General features: G+C 46.9%; 1 protein-coding gene across 1 annotated transcript; it reads left to right on the top strand.

Annotated features, from left to right (window-relative positions):
- Positions 1–1392: 1392 nt before the first annotated feature.
- CHST2 (carbohydrate sulfotransferase 2) lies at positions 1393–6387 on the top strand. The gene is made up of 2 exons (XM_032486935.1): positions 1393–2178; positions 2285–6387. The coding sequence occupies exon 2, from the start codon at positions 2467–2469 to the stop codon at positions 4057–4059; it is 1593 nt and encodes a 530-aa protein (XP_032342826.1). The 5' UTR covers positions 1393–2178; positions 2285–2466; the 3' UTR covers positions 4060–6387.
- The last annotated feature ends 16606 nt before the right edge of the window (positions 6388–22993 follow it).

The raw sequence follows: 22993 nt of genomic DNA, 5'->3' as shown, positions 1-22993 counted from the left end.
GGCTAAGTCAAGTTCTTTGAATATTTTTCTACCCTGAAACCTCAAATGAATTAAGTCACTTTCCAAGAATCCTTGCACTTCCAAGATTCTGTAAGACTCAGTGTAGAATAATGGCACAAACAACATTTCAAATTTAGAAGGATCTTCTGGCTGAGAGACGCTACATCAAATAGTTCAAAAATAAATACGCCCTAACTTTGTCAAACTTCTAAAAAGTCCATCGGGACAGGACGCAGAAAAACGCCTCCAGGAGATCAGTCTGTTAGCTTCTGGCACCGTGGCGATTCGTAGTGATTCAGCCTGGGGCTCACGTGAGATTTAATCATCTGGACATCTAACTCCCCATCACTGTTCAGTTATGGAGGTTATTACAATTGTCTCCATTTCGCGGATGAAACTGAGCTATGGCTTAGTCTCCTTTGGTGAGGCGAGGCGAGGCGGGGCGAGGCGGGGCAGGGGAGAGAGAGCGAGCGAGACCCACACAGAAAGCGGTTCCTCATTGTCTTAAAGTACTTAAACCAAATGAAAATGATCTACTTCCAACAACGGCGTTTCCTTTAGGGTCAAGTCATTTGATCTCATCTCTAAAACCAAGAAGCAAGATAAGTATTTTACTGTAAATCAGAACAAAGAGTCACCCCCGAACCCCATCACCCCAGTTCCCGAGGACGTCAGTCACAGAGGACGCAGCATCACGAGCGGAGCTTGGGAGAGCGTCTGGCTGCTGGGGGCGTAATAAAACCGAAGAGGCCCTCTTCATAGGTGGAGTAAAGCTGGGAGAAGACGCCCCGCCGGCACACTCCTCCGGAAAACTGAAGCGTCTTCTTTGACCCCAGGGTCAGAAAGATTTATTACTTCCTCGGTGAGGGAGAAGCCTTACGCCAGCTGGAACGGGCGAGCTGGGAGCGGGAAGCCTGAGAGCGGCGCTCGGCGTCCTCGGAGCGCTCCGGGGGGCGGGTGCGTCCTCGGTTCCCGGAGGGGCCCGGCGGTGCCGACCCACAGGAAGAGTGGAGTGGGAAGCCGCTGGGGAGTTTCTGCCCAAACTTTATCGCTAACTCTTTCCGAGAGCAAAAATGTGCGGTTGAGTCCGGCAGCCGCACGCAGAATCCAAGTTTCCCAGAGGTCGGGGCGCCCGAGCGCTTCGAACCCCGTGTCCACGCCATGGCGCTTGGCGCACTGACTGCTACGGCCTCGGCCGCGCGGATGGCGGCCCAAGCGGCGCCGCTGTAAATCGGCACCCGCATCTCCAACCCCCAAGGCGGCGGTGGCGGGAGTTGAGTGCCGCGAAGGGGGCGGGCACGGGACGCGCGGAGGAGGAGGGCAGCGCGGTGAAGGGGAGGAGCCGCAGCGACAGACGGCGGCGCGCACCAACCCGGCGTCTGCTGGCAGGAGCCGCGCAGAGGCTGGCCCGAGCGCGTTGCAGCGGCTCGGCGTAGGGAGAGTCGGGTAGCAGCATCCTCCTGGGCGCTGCTTTCGCGGGGCGGCGGCAGCGGCAGCAGCGGCGAGGGCTTTCTCTGCCCAGTTACCTTATTGGCCTGAAGAGTCTGGTGTCGGGTGCGGGGTGGGCAAAGGAGCGCTGCGGACCCCAGCTCCTTTGCCTAGAGCTGTGTGTGTCGGGGGTTTCCGGGCCAGTCGGAGGCTACGGAGCGGCCGGGGCTGCCGGCAATGCCCGCCCGGGCATCCTCTGGGTGATGGAAGAAGCAGCTGCCGCCACCGCCGCTGCAGGGTCACGCTGCGCCCCATCCACCGCCGCCAGAGAGATGGGAAGATTCGGGGCGCGGAGGCCGAGAGCGAGAGAGGCGGAGCCGCTTTGCCGGGAGCTGGGTCCCGTATAAGCCCCCTTCCCCCCACCTCCCCCAGCCAGCTTCGTCCCCCAGAGCGAGGAAGGAAGCTACACTCCCGAGAGGGCGGCCGAGCGCCGCTGGAGCCTGGCTCACTGGGCTCAGCGGAGCCCAGAGCAGGGCTCCGGGCCCGGTGAAAGTTTCCTTTCCTCAGCCGCAGGGCGTCCGCTGCCCGGAAACTCTGCCCAGAGGTTGGGCTGCCGACTCCCGTAGCTCCCTCTGAGGCGCGGGGACCCCCAGCGGAAAACAGCGCTCGCGAAATCAAGGAACGAGTGACAGCAGGACAGACCGCCGGGCCGTAATCCCGGGCCGTTCCGGGGCGCGCCCGCGGCTCCAGGTGAGCGGGGGAGCCAGGCAGACCCGAGGGTGGGCGTTACTTAGGGGGAAGAGGCGGTTGGGGAGGAGGACTGGGGCGCACGGGCTTACTCTGCTTCTCCTGGCAGGTCCCTCTCGGAGCCGCTGCCATGGGAGAGCCAGCCCTGGGCGCCGGGGACCAGCCGCCGTTGCTGCCGCGCCCGCCTCGGAGCCGCGGCCCCAGTCCCCGCGCACGAAGCCGGGCCGCTACGTCCCGCTCCCGGGTTGCACGGCCGCCTCCGCCGCGCTGCCGGCCGGGGCAGTACCTGTGATGAGCCGCAACCCGCCGCGAGCCCTGCCTGCCGGCGCGCCCCCTCGTTTGCTCCCGGCCGCGCCTGCTGCCGGGCCGCGCGCCTTGCTCCCGCCGTGGCCCCGGCGCCCGGGTCGCCGCTGGCCCGCCTCCCCGCTCGGAATGAAAGTGTTTCGTAGGAAGGCGCTGGTGCTGTGCGCGGGCTACGCGTTGCTGCTGGTGCTCACCATGCTCAACCTCCTGGACTACAAGTGGCACAAGGAGCCACTGCAGCAGTGCAGCCCCGACGGGCCTCCGGGTGCAGTGGCAGGCGCGGCTGCGGGCAGCTTGGGACGCCCAGGGCCACCTCCAGCCGTGCCGCCCCGCGCACACACCCGCTTGGATCCCCGTACCCCGTACCGCCTTCCGGTCGCCGCCGTCGGAGCGGCTCCGGCAGCCGGGGCCGGCGCGGCAGGGGCAGCAGTCCCTCCTGGTAATGGTACTCGGGGCACGGGGGGCAGCGGGGACAAGCGGCAGTTGGTGTACGTGTTCACTACGTGGCGCTCAGGCTCGTCTTTCTTCGGCGAGCTTTTCAACCAGAACCCCGAGGTGTTCTTCCTCTACGAGCCAGTGTGGCACGTGTGGCAAAAACTGTACCCAGGGGACGCCGTTTCTCTGCAAGGGGCGGCGCGGGACATGCTGAGCGCTCTCTACCGCTGCGACCTCTCGGTCTTCCAGCTGTACAGCCCCGCTGGCAGCGGGGGTCGAAACCTCACCACACTGGGCATTTTTGGAGCTGCCACCAACAAGGTGGTGTGCTCGTCGCCACTTTGCCCCGCCTATCGCAAGGAGGTCGTGGGACTGGTGGACGATCGCGTGTGCAAGAAGTGCCCGCCGCAGCGCCTGGCGCGCTTCGAGGAGGAATGCCGCAAGTACCGCACGCTGGTCATCAAGGGCGTGCGTGTCTTCGACGTGGCCGTGTTGGCGCCACTGCTGCGCGACCCGGCCCTAGACCTCAAGGTCATCCACCTGGTGCGCGATCCCCGTGCTGTGGCCAGCTCACGCATCCGCTCGCGCCATGGTCTCATCCGTGAAAGCCTGCAGGTGGTGCGCAGCCGGGACCCGCGAGCCCACCGCATGCCCTTCCTGGAGGCCGCTGGCCACAAGTTGGGTCCCAAGAAGGAAGGCATGGGAGGGCCAGCAGACTACCATGCCCTTGGCGCCATGGAGGTCATCTGCAACAGCATGGCCAAGACGCTGCAGACGGCCCTGCAGCCCCCTGACTGGCTGCAAGGTCACTACCTGGTGGTGCGGTATGAGGACCTGGTGGGAGACCCCGTCAAAACCCTACGGAGGGTGTATGACTTCGTTGGGCTGCTGGTGAGCCCCGAAATGGAGCAGTTTGCCCTCAACATGACCAGTGGCTCGGGCTCCTCTTCCAAGCCTTTTGTGGTGTCCGCACGCAACGCCACGCAGGCCGCCAACGCCTGGCGGACTGCCCTCACCTTTCAGCAGATCAAACAGGTGGAGGAGTTTTGCTACCAGCCCATGGCCGTGCTGGGCTACGAGCGGGTCAATAGCCCCGAGGAGGTCAAAGACCTCAGCAAGACCCTGCTCCGGAAACCCCGACTCTGAGAAGGGTTCCAGGGAGACCTGACTCCCTGTGGAGACACCCTCAGGAGGATTGTGGTGTGTTTCAACAAAAACAGCCCAGATCCAAACTGAGGAAGCCCACATATTCTGTTATAGATACGTAATATAAATAACCACACAGGCACTTGCTGTCAATGTTTTGAGTCATTGAGTTTCAAGGAACAGCCACAGTACACACACATCTCAGAAAAGGCAAGACTTGAAAGTTCAGACCAGCCTCCCCTCCTCTTCTCTGCACTACCTTTTCTCCTTTCCCTTTGCTCCCGTTTCTTACCCTCTCCTCTACCTTCCATTTTAAAGTGGGATGTTGATTAAATCAAGATCCAGTAACCCCGATCTTGTTTACAAAATGTTCCTTTATCTGTGAACATGTAAAAGAGTCATTTGGATGTGGAGGTTGGGGTGGAGAAAGGGGAAGTGGTCCAGGAGCAAAATGCCCCATTGGGCAAACTAAACCAAGGAGGCATTCTTCTAAAGTAGACTTGTGTAAAAAACAAAGGTTATATGTGAGTATTAATAAAGAAGGTAATAAATAATATTCCTTTTTTTTATATTTGCCTCCGTTACTTTGGATTTACCTGTGTTACTTGTCCTGTGCAGCTTCAGACAGAATCTGCTTCCCCTCCCGCCACCCCTTCTGCCCGTTTGTTTCCTAGAAAACAGCCACGATGGGTGGGAACAGCTTCTGATTCCTTGATAAGAACCTTGGAGTTGTTTTCTCACATGTAAATCACAGCCTGTCAGGTGCCCAGGAATGGGAACAAATCTTCAAATTCTAAAGGCAAAAACCAAGCAGGGCAGCGGAGGAAAAAGCACAGGGCTACTTTCCTCTTCCACTTGGAGCACAGAAAGGAAGAAGCAACCTCTTAGGATTTGAAGGCACTCGGTTTTGATTACTATTGAGACGGGGAAACCTTGAAGCAGAGACTGATGTTTTGGTCTTGTGTTTAGTTCAGAAAAAGGATTTTTTTTTTTAAAAGTATGTGATTTAAGAAACTTACGATGATGAGAACACAAACCTCAAAAATTAGTGTGAACATTGTGTTGGCAACAGTAGCAACTTCTTTGATTAGAAAAGTGACAGAAAGTGTATGTGTTTGGAGTGTGTTTCAGCTTCTGGCACAGTCCATGGAGGCATATGAAAAGGGAAGTTTTATCTGAGAACTGTAAGGGCACCTACAAGCTTTTCCCCTTTTCTTGGCTTCCCAACCAAATTAGTGCAAAAGAGAAATGTGAATTTTTATTTATTTATTTATTTTTTATTGAAGTATAGTCAGTTACAGTGTGTCAATTTCTGGTATACAGCATAATATCCCAGCCATGCACATGTATACATATATTTGTTTTCATATTCTTTTTCAGAGAATGTGAATTCATACTGGTTTACCTGGAATGTCCGGGGGGCCCATTGCCTTTCCTTATAATGTTTCCTAAAAGTAAAATTGCAAAGAAGTTACAACATGTTGCTGACAGTATAAGGCTTCAACCAAGAGCTCCTTTTAGATAGGAAAAATAAGTTACAGGAAAGAGGAAACAAAAATGAATTATGAATTAGTATGTTGGATTTTTGAGATTTGTTAATTTCCAGGGGAAAAACCATTGCAATTTTCCTGCAGTGGTACTGGTGTTGCTGCTGTCCTGAGCCCATTTGTACTGAAGCATTCTGCAGAATGTTGTATTGTGATAAGCAGTTATGAAGCCTAAATAGGAACAAGAGAGTATAGTTATATATTACATTAAATACGGTACAAGTTCAAGCTCATTCTGACTTTATTTTACAATAATTGATTGTGAGATCTGTGCAAACCAATCTATCGGTTAAATGCTGAAGATTTTATTTCAAGGAAAATACGATGAAAAATAATATGTACATGGGAAATATTTTAACACAAGATGAATCTTAAGTATAATTTTCATTATGGTGTGCAATTAACTACACTCAATTTCTGAGATAAAGAAGCACAGAGGTTAAAAAAAGGATGTATTTAGCAGTGGATTTTATAGCACATTCTAGAATGGTTATTTCTTGATTTACTAAAATAGTTTATAGTGTGTTTATTAAGCCAGATTACAGCTTAGTAACCAGATTGATCATGGTTTCTATGATATTTTCATGGTAGTGTCTATACTGAATCATCTTCAGCAGCAGTGGAATATCTGTAATAGCTTTAATTTAAGAATACTTCAACATTAAATGAACAAAATAAATATTAATGTTCAATGACTATAGATGAAACAGGTTTAGCAGGAAATGAAGACAGCATCATTAAAAAGCAACCACTCTGAATAAAAGAACCATTTAAAAACAAATTTCATGTGGCATTAGAATCAACTCTTTTCACTTAATCACAGTAAAATTCGTGCTGAGTTTTTTGGAGTGACGGATTTTTAAGCAGTTGAATTAATTCATTTTTCTCTCAGTATATCCAAGGACTTTGCGTGACAGTGGAATTTAGCTCTTGTATGTTAAATCTTTTTGGCTCTTGTATATTAAAAAAACGTGAGATGCCACGTAGAGGCTTTGCAGCCGGCAGCATGTTCGTGGTCTCTGCTCAGATGAAATTTTAAGCAAAACATCAACAGTTCTCCCCTTGCTGTGTCTGTACGGGGTTTCCGCCTGTAATTCCCTTGTTTTGAAGCAGCTGCCTTCTCTCCCCCCACCACTCCCGGGCTCTGTAATTTGACAGGGTGAATTGTTGCTCCGGAGATTTGTACCAAGCTGCATTCTAGGAAAGGGAGACAGGTGTAGTTCCCACTAACGGCCAAGATAGTCATATCAATGACATTCAGCTTCTCGGGTTTGAGAAGGAAAGAAGCAGTTTTTGGCGTTAATAAGCTTCTGTCAGCCCTGGTACAGGCAGACCGGGGCCACACCAAATTGCTACAGCGCCTGTGACAATTTCTGAGACAGCAAATGTGAAAGAGATCCTTTCGTGGTTCCCGACTGGGCAATATGTCCACTGGCAGGAGGAAATATTCTTCAGGGCGGGTTATCAGAGTGATTTTTATTTTCTGATTCTGCTCCACTGATAGCATGCCTGACTTACCCCTTTGACTTTGGAATGCCTGTGTTAATTAGAAAGCTCTATTTATAAAATGAAGTCTAGCCAGTGCATTTAGCCAACAAATACGAGTTTGAAGCAAGGCAGCGGCCCGGGCTGGGGGCTTGAGTTTCAGGGAGCTCCGAGGTACTCAAAGGCCTCATTCAGGCTGACCCGTGGGTACCTGGCGGGTGGGGACCGGGGCAAATCCTATACCCTTCAGTGTCTACCACGCCCTGAGTACTTGATAAATATTCATTAAGTGAATGAAACAGGTAACTATCCAACCTGAAAGTGGTCGGAAGGGAAAGAGTGGGAGAACAGGTTACCTGTTGGGAGAAAGTTCCAGGCTGTTCATTAAGTTTGCTGAAGAGAGTGGGTGAGAGGAAGATCTTCAAGGTTTCCAAGGGGTCTATGTCTAGGCCCACTGATGAGTTAGCATTTCTGAATGTGGGGAGATAAAAGTTTCCAGATGAGGAATTCAAGTTTTATTATTTATTTTTCCCGTTGCACAAACAAGAGAAAGGTCAGGGATCAGAACATACCTGCAGACTGAATGCTGCCCTGGTGCTAAAGGGAGAACTGTGACGTTCATGATTACAGAAGCCTGTGATATTTATTTATTGTCTGAAGCGCTGTGCCTGTGAGGTTGGGAGGACTGTGCGGTGGATTTCACCCAGGCATAGACTGGCCCCTCGCAGGAAGTGAGTCCTGCTGTGGACGCTGAGCGAGACAAGGACTGCCTGTTCCCCTGCGTCTCTTGCCTGGTCCTGGCCAGTTGTGTCCAGATTTCTGTTGCACACAGGATAGTTGTGGCTGGATTACGCTGTCCATCTGAAATTAATATCAATCTGAGCGAGGCCATTAAATTAATATTACCTTGGTCTGAGCAATGAAATAAAGATTTCAGAAAAACCAAGAGGGAAGTAAAAAGGTGTGCCTTATCTGTAGTTGTGAATAAGGATGACGTGTCACTTTACCTCCCTCCCCACTCTTCTTCCTTCTCTATGCACAGCTCCCCCACCCCTCCCCATAAGTGAGTTTCTGCACTGTCTTGATGTCTAGAAGAGAGATTTTTTATTTATTTATTTTTTGTGCCAGCTAACAGTCTGTTGGGAGGGACACTTTTTGATCTCAGGCCTCTGAGAGCACATGAATGATTATTCTGTCAGAACTGGTGACAGTAAGGATCCAGTGTGGGCAGGTAGAAAATGACAGTTGCAATCGGAGGAATGGCTTCAGGTGTGTAATGGGATGTCCCGAGGTCAATGCACAGTTTATGGACTCCTCAAAAGAAGTCCTCACTCTCCTTGAGGAGGGCCCTTTCTGACCTGTCACGGCTAAGCACACCATTGGTTTCTGTACCTTCCCTTCTTTCTGGCTGCCCAGCTGCAACTTTCGCAGTTCAAGTACGAGCCACTGAGCTGCTTGGGTACAGGATCTGGTACAAGTGTTTAATAATTGAAATGACAGGGCTTGACTTTTATTACATCTGATGCAATTCTGCATACCCTTAACCAAATTATGCTAAGGAAATCGTTAAATTCTGAATAACACGTTAAGTTTATAAAATGGGAAACTTTATGAACCAGAGTTTGGGGGGTGGTATTGTTTATAAACTTGAAGGAGGCTTGAAGGAACAAGAGCCTGCCTGCCTACCTGGCAGGATGACAGGGGCTGGCCGGGGCCAAAGCTTAGCTTGTGGCCCAATCAGTTACTTGTAATCAGATGTCAAAAGAGTTTTGGGAATGTCTGAACTTTCAGGTTTTTGACAATCATCCTGCCAAGTAAACGACGTGAAAATGATCACCGTAACCAAAGGCTATACTCAGAACCATTCAGTAATGGCTCCCGTCCTGAGTGTATAGCCAGGGCTTGATAGCAATTCACCTTGAAGCAGTTAGTCCTCTAGACAGGACCAGCTGCAGAGTTTGTGGGGCTCAGTGCAAACTGAAAATGCAGGGCTTCTTGTTAAAAAACAAATTATTAAGCATTTCGATTCCGCAACAGCAGAGAATTAAACCAAGCCTGGGCCCTTCTGAATGTGGGGCCCACAGACTGCACAGTTCCTGGAAAGTGGCTGCAGGGGGTTGTGCATAATGCTAATTAAAACTCAGACATCCTAGTAAGACAAGTGCATTCTGCCTGATGATGTTCTAAGGAGGTGGTGCACAGACGACAGATAATCCTTGGTGACTGCAGCAAGCGATTGACATGCTCTCTGAGTCATCAGTTGGGCTGGAGACCCTTGGGGACCAATCCTGTTCAGGACCAGGACAGCCTGTACTGTCAGGGGATCCTTCTCACGAAGACAGATGTCTTCTGTGAGGATGGAGAGCTTGACCTCCTCGTCCTCAACTGGGGATGCTGGCAAGTTCTGCTGATGACGATGTTCCCTTCCTTCTGAAGCTACCGTGGGGCTCTCTCCATTTGCTTCATGTGTAACAGAGGGGAAGTCTATGTCTAGAAAAGCAGAAGGTCAAGTCACAATAAACTCAAGGAGTCAGGATGTCAGATGCGCTCAGCCAGCTGTTCTGCCTCCTCGTTGTGCTGAGTCTGGTCCACTGCGTGTACTTCCTTATGGGTGTGGTGTGTTATGGGTGTGGTATGTCTCGCTCTCCTCTGGGTGAAGTTCTCCACACTTTCTGCCCCTCTCCTGCCTCCCATGTCCTCTCGGCTTTGTGAATTCCTGCTCATTACTGAAGATCCTGACTCTCTTTGAAGCTTTTATGTATCAGCCTTGCTCCAAGATTTCGTCCCCTGGTCCCTCTCACCACCTGATGTGTTGATCTGTTGCTGTGTCTCCCTGCAGACTGGGATGCTTGGTTTCTAGCCTACATCCTTTCCTAGTCATGGTCCTTCAGGAGGGAAGAGACTGGATCCTGCTTGTGTGTGTGTGTCTCCCCAACACTGAAACAGTGCTTTGCTAGTAGGTCCTTAGAAGGTGAGTGCCGAGTAAAAGAAGGCGCCCAAGAAGTCTGAGCAGAAGGGACTGAGGGACTGACACTGTCAAAGAGGCTTTAGAGTCACTAGGTGACGTTCCACCATGGCCTGAGTTTCATATGTGTGGTAGGCAGAAGCTGAAATAGCCAGACAAATTAATATGGGCAAAAGAAATGCCACATAAGGCTTGTGGAAGGCCTCAAATGGGGACTTTCCATATTAATGTTTGAAACAGAGAAACAATAAATTGAAGCCCCCGAAAGAATGGTAAGAACTGAATTAAACAGAAATGATAGTTTTTTTGTTGTTGTAGCCATGCACCGAATGTATATATTTACACATTTAAAAATTTTTATATAATTTTACAAGTTACTTTCTATTTACAGTTATTATAAAATATTGGCTATATTTCCTGTATTGTACAATACATCCATCACCCTGTCTTACACCCAATAGCTTGTGCCTCCCTCTCCCCGACCCCTATATTGCACCCTCCCACCACTGGTAACCACTAGTTTGTTCTCAGTACCTATGAGTCTGCTTCTTTTATGTTATATTCACTAGTTTGTTGTATTTTTTAGACTCCACATATAAGTGATATCATGCAGTATTTGTCTTTCTCTGTCTGGCTTACTTCACTTAGCATAATGCCCTCCAAGTCTATCCATGTTGCTGCAAGTGGCAAAATTTCATTCTTTTTATGGCTGAGTAGTATTCCATTGTGTGTGTGTGTGTGTGTGTGTGTGTGTGTGTGTGTGTGTGTATCTACTTTTTTCCATTATTTTTTTTCCAGGGTTTTATTTTTTATTTTATTTAATTTTTTAAAATTGAAGTATAGTTGATTTACAATGTTGTATTAATTTCTGGTGTACAGCATAGTGATTCAGTTATACACATACACATATTCCTTTTCATATTCAATTTCGTTCTAGGCTATTCAAGATACTGAATTCAGTTCCCTGTGCTACATAGTAGGACCTGGTTATTTATCCAGTTCTTCTTTATCCATTTGTCTATTGATGGACATTTAAGTTGCTTCCATATCTTGGCAGCTGTAAAAAATGCTGCTAAGAACGTTAGGGTGAATGTAGAAATGACACAGGTTTTTAAGGGCCCACTAGGAAAACGTGTTACTGCCCTGCAGGCTGAACCTGTGTAATTGTTTTGATACCGTCAGTATGATCATCTTTTAACCTTTACAGGGACTGGAAAATTTTCAAGGAACAACGTGGAGTTCTGAATATTACATTTCTGTTTGCAGATGTCCCAGTTACTCTGGCAAGCTCTTATTCTCTCTAGGACTGAATTAGGTCCTGGGAGGAATGAAAATATTTGATGTTCTCATATTGGTGCTCAGTATCTTTAGATGGATATTGTGCTATTCCTTTTTAAAAGAAAAATAGAAATGAAACACATTTTCTTTCTGAAATGACAGCATTCACATTTACACTTTTTAGCCCTGTTATTTAACCAGCCCTCCTTGCTGGTGAGACCAGTATCCTCTTAGGATGTGAGTTCTGAGTGCACTTTTTGAGGTTAAGTCTTCATTTATATTTTTACATTTCCCAAGTGACTCCTCGATGTGCTGTGCTCGTTATAACTTTCTATCCCCATTTTAATTTCACTTTCAAATGTCCTAACAGTACTGTCCTTTACCCTTTTGTAGAGCATTTGTTATGTGCTGGTCCTCGTGCAAAGTACTTTATTTATTTAATTTATTTAAATAGAGATACTGGGGATTGAACCCATGACCTCTGGCAGGCTGACCACATGCTCTACCACTGAGCTACACTCCCACCTCCTGCAGAGGACTTTCTAGTATGATTCTATTTGATTCTCATAACAATATTGTGATATTAATAGAAGTATTATTATTGTCCTCATTTTTTCTTCCAATTTTACTGAGCTATAATTGACATATAGCACTGTGTAAGTTTAAGGTATACAACATAATGATTTGACTTACATGCATCATGAAATAATGACCACAGTAAGTTTAGTGAACATCTGTCATCTCATATAGACACAAAATTAATGAAATAGTAAAAAACAATCTTTTCCTTGTGATGCAAAGAAATATCCTCACTTTACAGAAAGGAGATACAGGTTTAGACGGGTAATTTTCCTAAGGTCACAGGGCTTAGTAAATGACAAAGCCTCTTTCTTTTTGCATGGTACAGGAAAGGTCACACTGTTTTCATTGAAGGGATAGCAACAAAATAGCAAAGGTTTTTGTCCCAGACTAATGCTTTCTGAGAAATGCTTCCTAAATGCTGGAGGCACTATGCCTTCAGCCTGGGAGCAGGTGTCATCCGTATCATTGGAGATGTTTTTTTTTTTTTTTCAGTAGAGAGAAGTAATTGTTGGCTTAAGTGCTGCTGGTTAAAATTCCTCTTAGAATGACCTTTGTTTAGCAAAACAGGTAATAGGTCATTCTGGTGGCAGAAGAATGCTGCGTAAAACCTCAACAGGCAATTTGGGGGTTGGGAGAAAGAGAGTTTGAAAGGAGAAGGGAAGAGGTCGAGGGAGGGATAATAGGAGACCCGCAATATGACAGGATGCGGGAGCCAAGGAGATGATGCTACAGTGATGCTCCTAGAAGAGAAGGGAAAGCCAGTGATGGGAAAAGCCACGTTCAGCATGGAGGTGTTTGCCCCACCAAGTGGCAGTGTGGTAGCTTCTGTTACCCTAAACTTCTAGTAAAGGCTGCTACGTGCTTTGCCTTGAGCGGGTAGTGCTTTGTAGCTGAAGGCGATGCAGGAAAAACGGATGTGGGGCATGAGGAGGGCCACATCCCAGGCTTCGGTTGAGCCCCTGGGACATGCCCTGCCAAGTGTGGGTTCTTGGCTTCGTGCAGGAAAGAATTCAAGAGCGAGCCACAGTTGAGTGAAGGTAGATTTATTCAGAGAGATACATTGAAAGGCAAGAGAAAGGCCACGAGATGTGGGGGCTGGGTGCTCAGATTAGAGTAAAAGTAGGTACACACTCCATAGACAGAGTGCAGTCTGTCTCTGAAGGGAGAGAGAGAGAGAGGGCGGTGGCCACGGGGCACCCTATTGCCAGTTTTTATGGGCTCAGTGGCTTCATATGCTAATAAGTGTAAGGACCAGTCTAACTAGCCTGGGATTCCCAGGAAGTTGGCCATTTCTCACTCTTTGACCTTTTGTGGCTAGCCTTGGGACTATCATGGTGCCTGTGGGCATGTTATTCACCACGTTAATAAATTACAATGAGCGTATAATGAAGCTCAGGATCTGCTAGAAGTCAAATCTCCCACCATCTTGAGCCTCAAGGCCTACTGGGGGTTGAAACTTCCACCATTTTGATGTTAATTGCTGTATCATTCCTTGAATGGCTGTGCCCTGCCCCTTTCCTGTCTCAAAGGAATCAGAGCTGTGCCTCCCAGGCTGGCACGGGGCAAAAAACTGCAGGAGGTGAAACGCAGGGAGGCGACTGCAAATTCAGTGGAAGCAGAAACTCAGAGATAGAATTGATCTGTGGATGCGCTGGCTCAGCCCAGGAGTCCCTGGAGGTGTTGAGCAGGGTGGGAAATTTCTCTCCAGTTGTGAGATGGGGCTTCTGGGCAACCTTATTTAAAATTTAAAGGAAAAAAACGTAGGACTGTCCGGGAGGTTGACATTGCTGGTGACTCTAAGGCTTTGCAGGTAGGAACTTAGTGGGCAGCTGGAGACCTAGCAAAGTTAAGTAATTCTGGTGTGTTAAAAGCTGATGAGATAGAGTCAGCTCTGTCATTTACAAGTGTGGAAGTCGAGGTGCAGAAAGGCCGAAAGATGTACGCCGAGTCTCTAGTCAGAGAAATTGTGCAAACTAGAAATCACAGCTCCTGCTTCCCAACTGGGGGCTGCCTGACACGTCCTCACCCTAAGGCTTTTATTTCTTTGGTTCCTCCCAGTCTTGGCCACTCCATGATTTCGCGGTATCTCTATAGTGTCTGGGGATCAGAGAAGAAGTGCCCTTTGGGATTCTGGTCGAGCTTTAGTAGGAGATGAGGTTGAAACCAAAGCAGACAGCTGAGATTCCGGGTGATCTGCAAGTGTCATTCTCAGAGGCATCAGTCAAGGTTCTTTTGTTGAAAAACTGACTCAGTTACATTAAACAAAACAGGAAATTAACCGGAAAGGATTTGGGAGCCCAGAGAATTGAAGAACAGCTACAAAGCAAGGCTGGACACTGGTTTTCTCATTTCTTTTTTCATTCCTTCCTTCTTCCCTCCCTCCCACTCTCCAACTCCCCTTCTCTGTCTCTGTCTCTGTCTCTGTCTCTGTCTCTCTCTTTGTCTCACTTCACACATTCAGAATTCGAAGTCCTGGAAGAGAGAGTTGCATTGGCTGAGGCTGGGGCAGGTGTCTTTCCTTGGCACCTAAGCAGGGCACTTTGACTGGCAGTCCCACCAACCTGCACACAATGTGGGGAAGTAGTTTCCCACAACAACAGCAGGGTGCAGTTATCAAAAGTACGGGAATAACTGTCAGGTGGCCTTAAACCAATAAAGATCTTCTATATTCATTTACACGCTCTCTTATACTCTCCTGTTACCTTGAATAACTGGGGCCAACCTGCTTTAGAGCCTGCTACGCAAGAGCTGGTTGACTCTGCGTTGCTATGTTAGGATGTGGGCAGAGAAGTGCCTTATTAGTTAATTGGGCTGCCCTGCTTGTTGGATGTAAATAAGAACATTTACTTATTTAAGTGACGGGGGTTAAATCATGGAGCGGAATTCATGCAGTTACTGTGTTGTGTGATGTGCTTTCGTTCAGGGTTTATAATAATGCTGCTTACATGTCTATGATGCTTTTTACTTTACCGAAAAGTACGGCAAATATTGCTGGCTTCCCACCTTCTCCCCTTCTTTCTTACTCACAGAATCTTAATTTTGTTCAAGGAGGCAATATGCTTGGCTAAAAATATTTCCCAGTCTCCCTTGCAGGTAGAGATGATCACGTGGCAGCTAGTGAGCTGTCAACAGAAATCTCCTGGGGATTTTTAGTTTAGTTTCTGATATAAACAGAGCTTTTTCTTGCCTCCTTTCTTTCCTCCCTTCCCTTTTTAGTTTAGTTTCTGATATAAATAGAGCTTTTTCTTGCCTCCTTTTCCTTCCTTCCTGCCTCCTTTCTGTCTGTCTGTCTGTCATGAGCCTGGAAGTGGGGTCTTTGTCTTGTGACTGAGAGGCAGCCACAAAGGTAAAAGCCACTTGCAGAAAGACAGAAGCTGGGGATACTGAGGCCACCATGAAGCCACCACACCAGCCACAGACCACCAGCCTTCCGAATACCTGCGGTGTGGGAAGAAGAAATGCTTAATTGTTTAAGCCGTTTTTGTTACTCACAGCCAACTACAATCCTAATGAATACACTACATAGTCTCACTAATATTTTATTAGATCATTTGAAACTTGCCACCACTAAGCAGAAGTAGGATTATGATCCACCTTTTATGGAAGAGGAAACTGATACCCAGAGAGGCTAAGTGGCTTGCTCAAGGTCAAAGTACAGTGAATGTCAGTTTTGACGTCCAAATTAGCACTCTTTCCATCAGCCAGTGGTCCTCAACTATTTCTGCAAACTGCTTGGAGGGGAGTATTGAAGACCAGTCTTTAGAAAACTGTGTGTGGTTATGTGTGTGTGTTTTGCCAGGACGGGGGAGTGGTAATGGCATTTGGGGAATGCGAGCAGTATTGCTGAATGTTCTGTTGAGCAGAGAACTGTCCCAGGTAATGAAGAATTGTCCTGCTCCAAATGCCAATAGCGTTCCTTTGAGGAATACTGAGCAAAATTAAGCCAAAGAGAATTATGTTCTTACTGATTCAGAGCCCACAACAAGGCTGCTGCAAAATGATATTCAATAAACGTTAGGTGATAATGATATCACCGCCGTCGTCAACATCCTCATCATCACCGTCATCAGTCATCATTGCTGTTTTGGGCATTTGTGGCTATAATGAATTTAAAGGTTGCCCGTGCCTGTAGCTACATTCTGCTGCTTTGGGTTAGGCGTAGAGAAGATGGTTGATTGGAGGATGGGTAATGGATAGGGAAGAAGTAGGAGAGATACCGGATTGAAACTTTTAATGAGGACAAAGATTTCAGATCATATATGTATATATATACACACACACACAGTTCTGGCAGGACAGAGTGTAGCACAGGTAGGCAGGAATTCTTGAGACCTCCGTTTCTGAGATGGTACATTTGTTCTTGGGTCAGGGTTAAGGGAGTTGTGTTGGACTGGAGCTAGGATGTCAGATGGGTTCCCACCATGGGTACTGCAGTCAGGGTGGGGGCCATAGTGGAGAGGTCATTGATCTGGGCACTTGTCCCTGGTGTTGGAAGATGACACTGTCCTCTTCTACAACTTGTTTGGTCCCTTCCTGACCCAGTATACAAGCCAGCTCACCATTGCATCTGTATTTTTTTTTTTTTTTTATTGAGTTATAGTCAGTTTACAATGTTGTGTCAATTTCTGGTGTACAGCACAATTTTCAGTCATACATGAATATACATATATTCATTTTCATATTCTTTTTCACTGTGAGCTACTACAAGATCTTGTATATATTTCCCTGTGCTATACATTATAAACTTGTTATCTATTCTATATATACCTGTCAGTATCTACAAATCTTGAATTCCCAGTCTGTCCCTTCCCACCCCCTCCCCCTGGCAACCACAGGTTTGTATTCTATGCCTGTGAGTCTGTTTCTGTTTTATATTTAAGTTCATTTGTCTTCTTTTTTTTTAGATTCCACATAGGAGTGATATCATTTGGTATTTTTATTTCTCTTTCTGGCTTACTTCACTTAGAATGACATTCTCCAGGGACATCCATGTTGCTGCAAATGGCATTATGTTGTCATTTTTTATGGCTGAATAATATCCCATTGTATAAATATACCACATCTTCTTTATCTAGTCATCTGCTGATGGACATTTAGGTTGTTTCCATATCTTGGCTATTGTAAATAGTGCTGCTATGAACATTGGGGTGCAGGTGTCTTTTTGAATTAGGGTTCCTTCTGGATATATGCCCAGGAGTGGGATTGTGCATCTGTATGTTTATGCCTGTGGAAGCTTCTATTCCAGCTCACAACAATGCCTCCTTTCTTTTAGGACAAATTAGTGCTCAGCTACACAGTATTTTTTGCACTGGCTTTCAAATATTTAGTGTGTTAATCTCGTCTATATTCCAGTTAACTCTAACCTCAGGAACAATGAAACCATACTTTCTACTTCTCAACTCCTGCACAGAAAGTAGTGAATGAAGTATTTCTGGAGTGACTGAACTATACCATGGCTGAGGTGGAAGGATGCAGGTGTTGTGTTAAAGGCCCCCAAGAAACCAATCAGTAGTCCTTTCCAGACTGGGCACTGTGTGCACTTTGCCTGTGGCTGGTGACACTCACACACGCACACACATAACACACGCGCTTGCGCGCGCACACACACACACGTTGTGATGGTATTTATCAGGCACCAGTGTTTTTCTCCATGCTCACTGCCTGTGATTCTATCACATCTCTGTAGTGGTGACTGTGGGCTTTTGGCTGCCCAGCATTCAACCTCTGATTCTTGTGGGAATCCACGCCTCCTGCCCTTTTGGTACATGGGGTTCTTTTGGCGCTAACTCCTCCCTAAACTCTAGGGCTTACCATGATGGAAGTCTGACTTCCTGGACACATAGATTGGTTCAGAGCTGAACACATGACCCAGTTAGAGCCAATGAGATACCCTGAGATTTCTGCTGAGACTTCCTGGATAAGAAGGCACACTTATTAAGAGGAGAAAACATATGGACTGGTATCTATGTTGCCTCCAAGAGAAGGGAGCCAAACAACAGGAAGCGGAGCCAAAAGACACAGAGAGAGAAACCAGGTGCTAGTGACATCATTTTAGCCCTGCTTCAAACTGGATCGCAAGTCACCTTACCCAGGCTTTGCAATTACAGGAGCCAGTTACATTTTTTTTTGCATGAGCCACTTTGGATGGGCTTTTCTTCCTGGTAATGCAAAAGATCCAAACAAATGCTGAACTTTCCAGTGTGTTGTAAGCTGTCTCTCCTATTGCACAAGCATCTCTGGGGCAAGACCCTTGCTTTATCTTTGTGTTTCCAGCAGAAGGCACAGTGCCTGGCACCTGGGATGCCTCCAAACCATGTTTATTTAATTGTGAACAGAAGTAGGGTCTTCAGATCCGCAGTACTGGCCCCTCCCTATCCTGCCAGATTGGAATCTGCATTCAATAGGAACCCGGTGATTGACGTGCACATTCACATTTGTGTAGACCTATGGGCAATTTCATTTTGCAAACATTGAGCCTGGCAGGGTTCTGCACAAGAAGCACCACCTCAGTTTAGTAATTCTGGCTGCATGTCAGGCTTCTTACAGTGGGCATCTTGCTCACAGGGTTCCATAAAGGTACAGATAAAGATGCTCAGAAAGACAGGAGCAGCATCCACAGTGGGTCCATTCCCACGGAGTGAGGGAAGTGCAAGCTCCCCACGGCTTCCCCGTGGATGCCTGGATCCCTCCCATCCTGGCTGCTCGTCAAAGGACCAAGTATTTGTTTACTTATGAATATGTTAACAACCCACTAGACTCTTCTTGGTTTTGGGAGCCTGAAGAAAGCTAATTGAAACCTGAATTCTGTCACAGTCTAGGGACGACTACATGTTAAAATGAATTCTGGGCTTCGGTCCTGCAGCATTTTTGACAGGTGGCTGACTCCAGAATTTTGATTTTGATTTTGAGTCTTTTTGAGTATGCATTTTTAAGAGGGCAAAAGGCAAGCAAGCATTGTATAAATAACAGAAAAAATGACGAATACTCTCCTTTCTTAGCTTGTTTTCAGGTGATAAGCATATTTGACAAGCCAGACCACATAAAAATTATGTTAGCTATAAATGACAATGTTGGTCTTGTTCTTTTTTTTTTTTTTTCTGATTTCTGCTTGCCTCAATTTAGTAAGACTATATTTCTACCATAAGAATTTTGCACTCATCATAATTTGAATTTTGAGTGGATTTATAAAGGCAGTCTCATCTAAGGATCACATATGCATGTTTTATGCATATGTACATGTGACATAAATGATCTGCAATAACACAGGGCAGAAGGAATGAGTCATTTCTTTTCTGTAACTTAAGAATTTGTTTAAAAACAGCTGGTTGGAGACTTCAAGCTGGGAGCAGGAGAGGAACACAGTCATATCCTTCCTAGCTGCGGTTTGCTCTCCTGGAAGCGGGAGTGATGACTGACTCAGCATCGTCCCTTGGGGAACATGGTCCTGGCATTGCCTTTGGCAGTTGCTCTTCCAGCCTCTAGTGTCGAGCTGAGCATTGGCTGGGGATCAGTTCTCTGGGTTGCAATGATATGCTGGTGCCTGATAATACTCGAGGGCTTCTAGGAATTCCTAATGGCTTATAGATTATCACCTAACCCCTCTGATGGAAGTATCCCAGTGTGGGAACTTGAACTTTGATACCCAACATGTTACTCAGCCTTTGTTTCTTCGTGTCAAGTTAAGTGCCTTCATTTCCACCATGTCTAACAGCCAGCATGGTTTACAGCTCCAATTAATGGTCGAGAGCAAAGCACTGCAGATTAAACAAGACACACTGTGGGACACGCTGACCTGGCGGCAGCCTGGAGGAGGACTCACTGGGCGAGAGCTCGGGACAGCTGGCCACTCTGGTTCTCACTGCTGAGGGTGGAAGACAGCCCTCAGAGTGCAGGGGAAAATCAAGAGTGGCAACAGATAGTTATTGATATGCTATATCCATTTATCTGTATAGACACACACACACATATATATGTTTGTGTGTATAAATGTATTTTTAAGCTATTTCAGGGACAAATAGCATTTTAACATGTAAGAGCTGAGCAAAGAGGGGCTAAACACTCCACCTTGGGCTTAAGTACACCTAACAGCCAGCTGGCGCAGGCAGTGCTTCCTTCCTCCAGGATAGGTACCAGCCCCTTTAGATTTGCCAAATTGGTGGCTGGTTCACTTTTCCAAAGCAACTTCATATTGGCCGTGAATGGGTAGAAAAGATCCTTTGACCTTCAGAGGATGATCACTGCTGACCTCTACTGAGTGTACTGTTCCGGCCACTGTGCTGTGCATGTATCTCATCCCCACAGTGACCCTCTAAGGTGGCCACTAGTTTTATTCCGGCTCTCAGATGAGGCCCAGAGAGGTAGAGTAACCTGCCCACAGTCACACAGCTTGTAACCAGTAGAGCAGGCAGTCTCAGCCCAGAGCCCAAGATCTTACCATTTAACTCTTTTTTTTTTTTTTTTTTAAAGAGTTTATAGTTGTTCTCATTTCAGGCTGACACGGCTACCTTTGGTCAAGTTGAAAACCTAGAACAGGGCTACTGATTTGCCAGGAAGAGGAAAACGTCACACAACCCCTTCCTTGAGTTTGAATAATTGTGGAGGGATCTTTGTTTTTTGCTTTTACAGGTTTTCTTTTTTTTAAAGAAAACTTCAAATTGTCTAATCCAGAGACCCAATTAGGATATAATTTCTGATCTGAATCATCATCATCATGTATTGTCCCTACTTTGAATCAAATGAACAGTTTTAATGGAAACGTCCTATTTGGGTACAAGAGGAAAGCAATTATTTCTGTTTTCATGCCATTTAGAATCAGCTGACATCGCATGATTTAGGAGGACTTATTTATGTGTTTTCTTAGTCAGACGTGTGGGCAGGGGACCTCAGTGACCGTGTTGTTAATAAAGATGCACATTGAAAACTTAATCTCACATAGATGTCATTTTTTAGAGATTGAATCCTCAAGACATTATGAAAATATCCTGTGATGTTCAGAGCAGGTTAAAAAATTTTTTTTTCAAAACTGTCATCTTCCAGAGTATCATGTACTTAAAAATAAAGATAAAGACATTGCGTTGGTGTGACAAGTATTACTGTTTCATGTCATAGCTCTGTTCACTGACAGGAGACAGTGGAGGGGCACAGATTTGGTTACCCAGGGAGTACACACAGATCATGCTGGCCTGTTGAACAATCAGTAAGAGGCAAGAAGTTGGGGGGATTTTGATTAAGAGTAGTGTTATGGGGGGGGGGTGACAGAACAGACGAGTATGAGCCAAGGACCCAGAGTGATCTATGGGCTTATTAACTTCCTCAGGAAAGAGTCTTTGGGGTTCCCTTCACTTTCCCTGAGCAGCCAAAGAAAACATTAAATCTTGGTGTCTTTTTCCAGGTGGTGGTCTCTGATGAAGAGACACTGTCACCCACCAGCTGGGGACCTTTTTTAAAGCCTGTTTTGTTATTGACTTTATCTCATTGGCAAAAAAATTAAATGAGATGAGACTCCTTGTAGACCCTGACATGTAAAAGTGCCAGATGGTCTAATACTGAAGGAATTCTTCCAGAAACGAACAAAAGCAAGCCCTCCATGGACAAACTTGTTTAAAACTGATTTGGGAGTGAGGGAAATGGCATCAGGGAGGAGGAGAGGGTGCGCAGGGGTTATAAACCCGCGAGTAAGATGTGAGTTAGGATGAGGTTGAAGATTCGATTTCCTTCAATACAACATCCTTAGTGAGCGGTAACTTCTCTTGATCCTTCCATCCAAGCTTGATATTTTTCTCTCTTACCCTTTGTTGAGACTTAGGCAAGCAAAACAGCCCAGAACGGCATCCTTCACTCCCTTACCACAAACAAACAAAACAAACATTAATTCCACAAACATATATTTAAGACTCAGATTTGGAACTCACGGAAACGGTATCAGGCAAGGAAATTAGGAGTTTTGGCTGAAACGCCCCTTCTCCTCGGCTCCTATAGTTTTGCCTACAGCTTGCAGGGCACTGAAGGAATTAATTTGGGGGAAAAAAATCAAAGGCTTTTCACATTAAACAGCCTTTTCATGTTCATAAGCCATCTGTGCTGTGACTTCAACCAGCAGGGTCTTGATGTTGCCATGTTCCCTGCCCAGGAAGTGAGCTTGTACTGTCCTGAGGGCGAGGCGGCCCCCGGGCTGGCTGCGCTCACTGAGGGAGGCGCTGGTGATGGGGCTCTGTTGTCCTCCAGCCTGGCTAGATGTAAACAGGAGTCAGGAGCCGGACAAACATTCCCAGGGTCCTGTGAGGCCCACAGCATCTGGATTCCTTCTTCTCTTAAGCAGCGGGTCTGATTTCACTGATATCTTCTCTACTACTTACCCGGGTCCGGGGTGCTCCCGTTTATGCCAGGAATGTTCTTGTATTGGGCAAAGCTACAGTAGCTTAAAAATTCAAATATAGATTCTCAAAAGTATATATACAATAATTCAGCAGAAGTTTCAAGCGCTGTAATGTGCAAGGGACAAAGACAGATGGATATTCTCTGCCCTTTTGGAGTGAAAAGAGACAGACTAATAAACAGTTTAGACACAGTGCCACTGTAGGGCAAGATCAGGGATAGAGGAAGACTTTCAAGGAGGGAGGAGGGGCTAATCCCCACTGGGTGGGGGTGCTAAAAGGTTTCCAAGAGGAAGTGATGTCTCCTTAGGGGTCTGAAAAGTGAATGGGGATTCTCTGAAAGGGGTGCCGTTGAGGCTGGGCTAGGGCACTGGACAGAGGAAGCAGTGGGTGCAAAGACCTGGGAGAAGTGCTGTGGGGCCAGTGTCTAGAGGGGGAGTGATGAAGGTGGAGAGATTGGCAGGACTGCTGGTGGCTTCCCAAATGCATCATCCTCTTCCTCTGCAGTCACAGAACCACCAAATGCTAACAAGGCACATGGCTGCCCAGAATAAAGACTACATTCCCCAGCCTCCCTTGCAACTGGATGTCACCCACGTTCAAGTCCTGGCCAGGGAGGAGGAAATACAAGTTATATGCGTATCCTGTTGGCTGTGCCCTCTTTAGAGTGTGTCCTTCCTCTTTGCCCTTCCTGCTTCCTGTGG

Source organism: Camelus ferus, chromosome 1 (assembly GCF_009834535.1).
Source record: "Camelus ferus isolate YT-003-E chromosome 1, BCGSAC_Cfer_1.0, whole genome shotgun sequence".
In the NCBI taxonomy this organism is placed as follows: Eukaryota; Metazoa; Chordata; class Mammalia; order Artiodactyla; family Camelidae; genus Camelus; species Camelus ferus.
The sequence above is the reverse complement of the archived record's forward strand: the minus strand, read 5'-3'. Positions and strand labels throughout refer to the sequence as shown.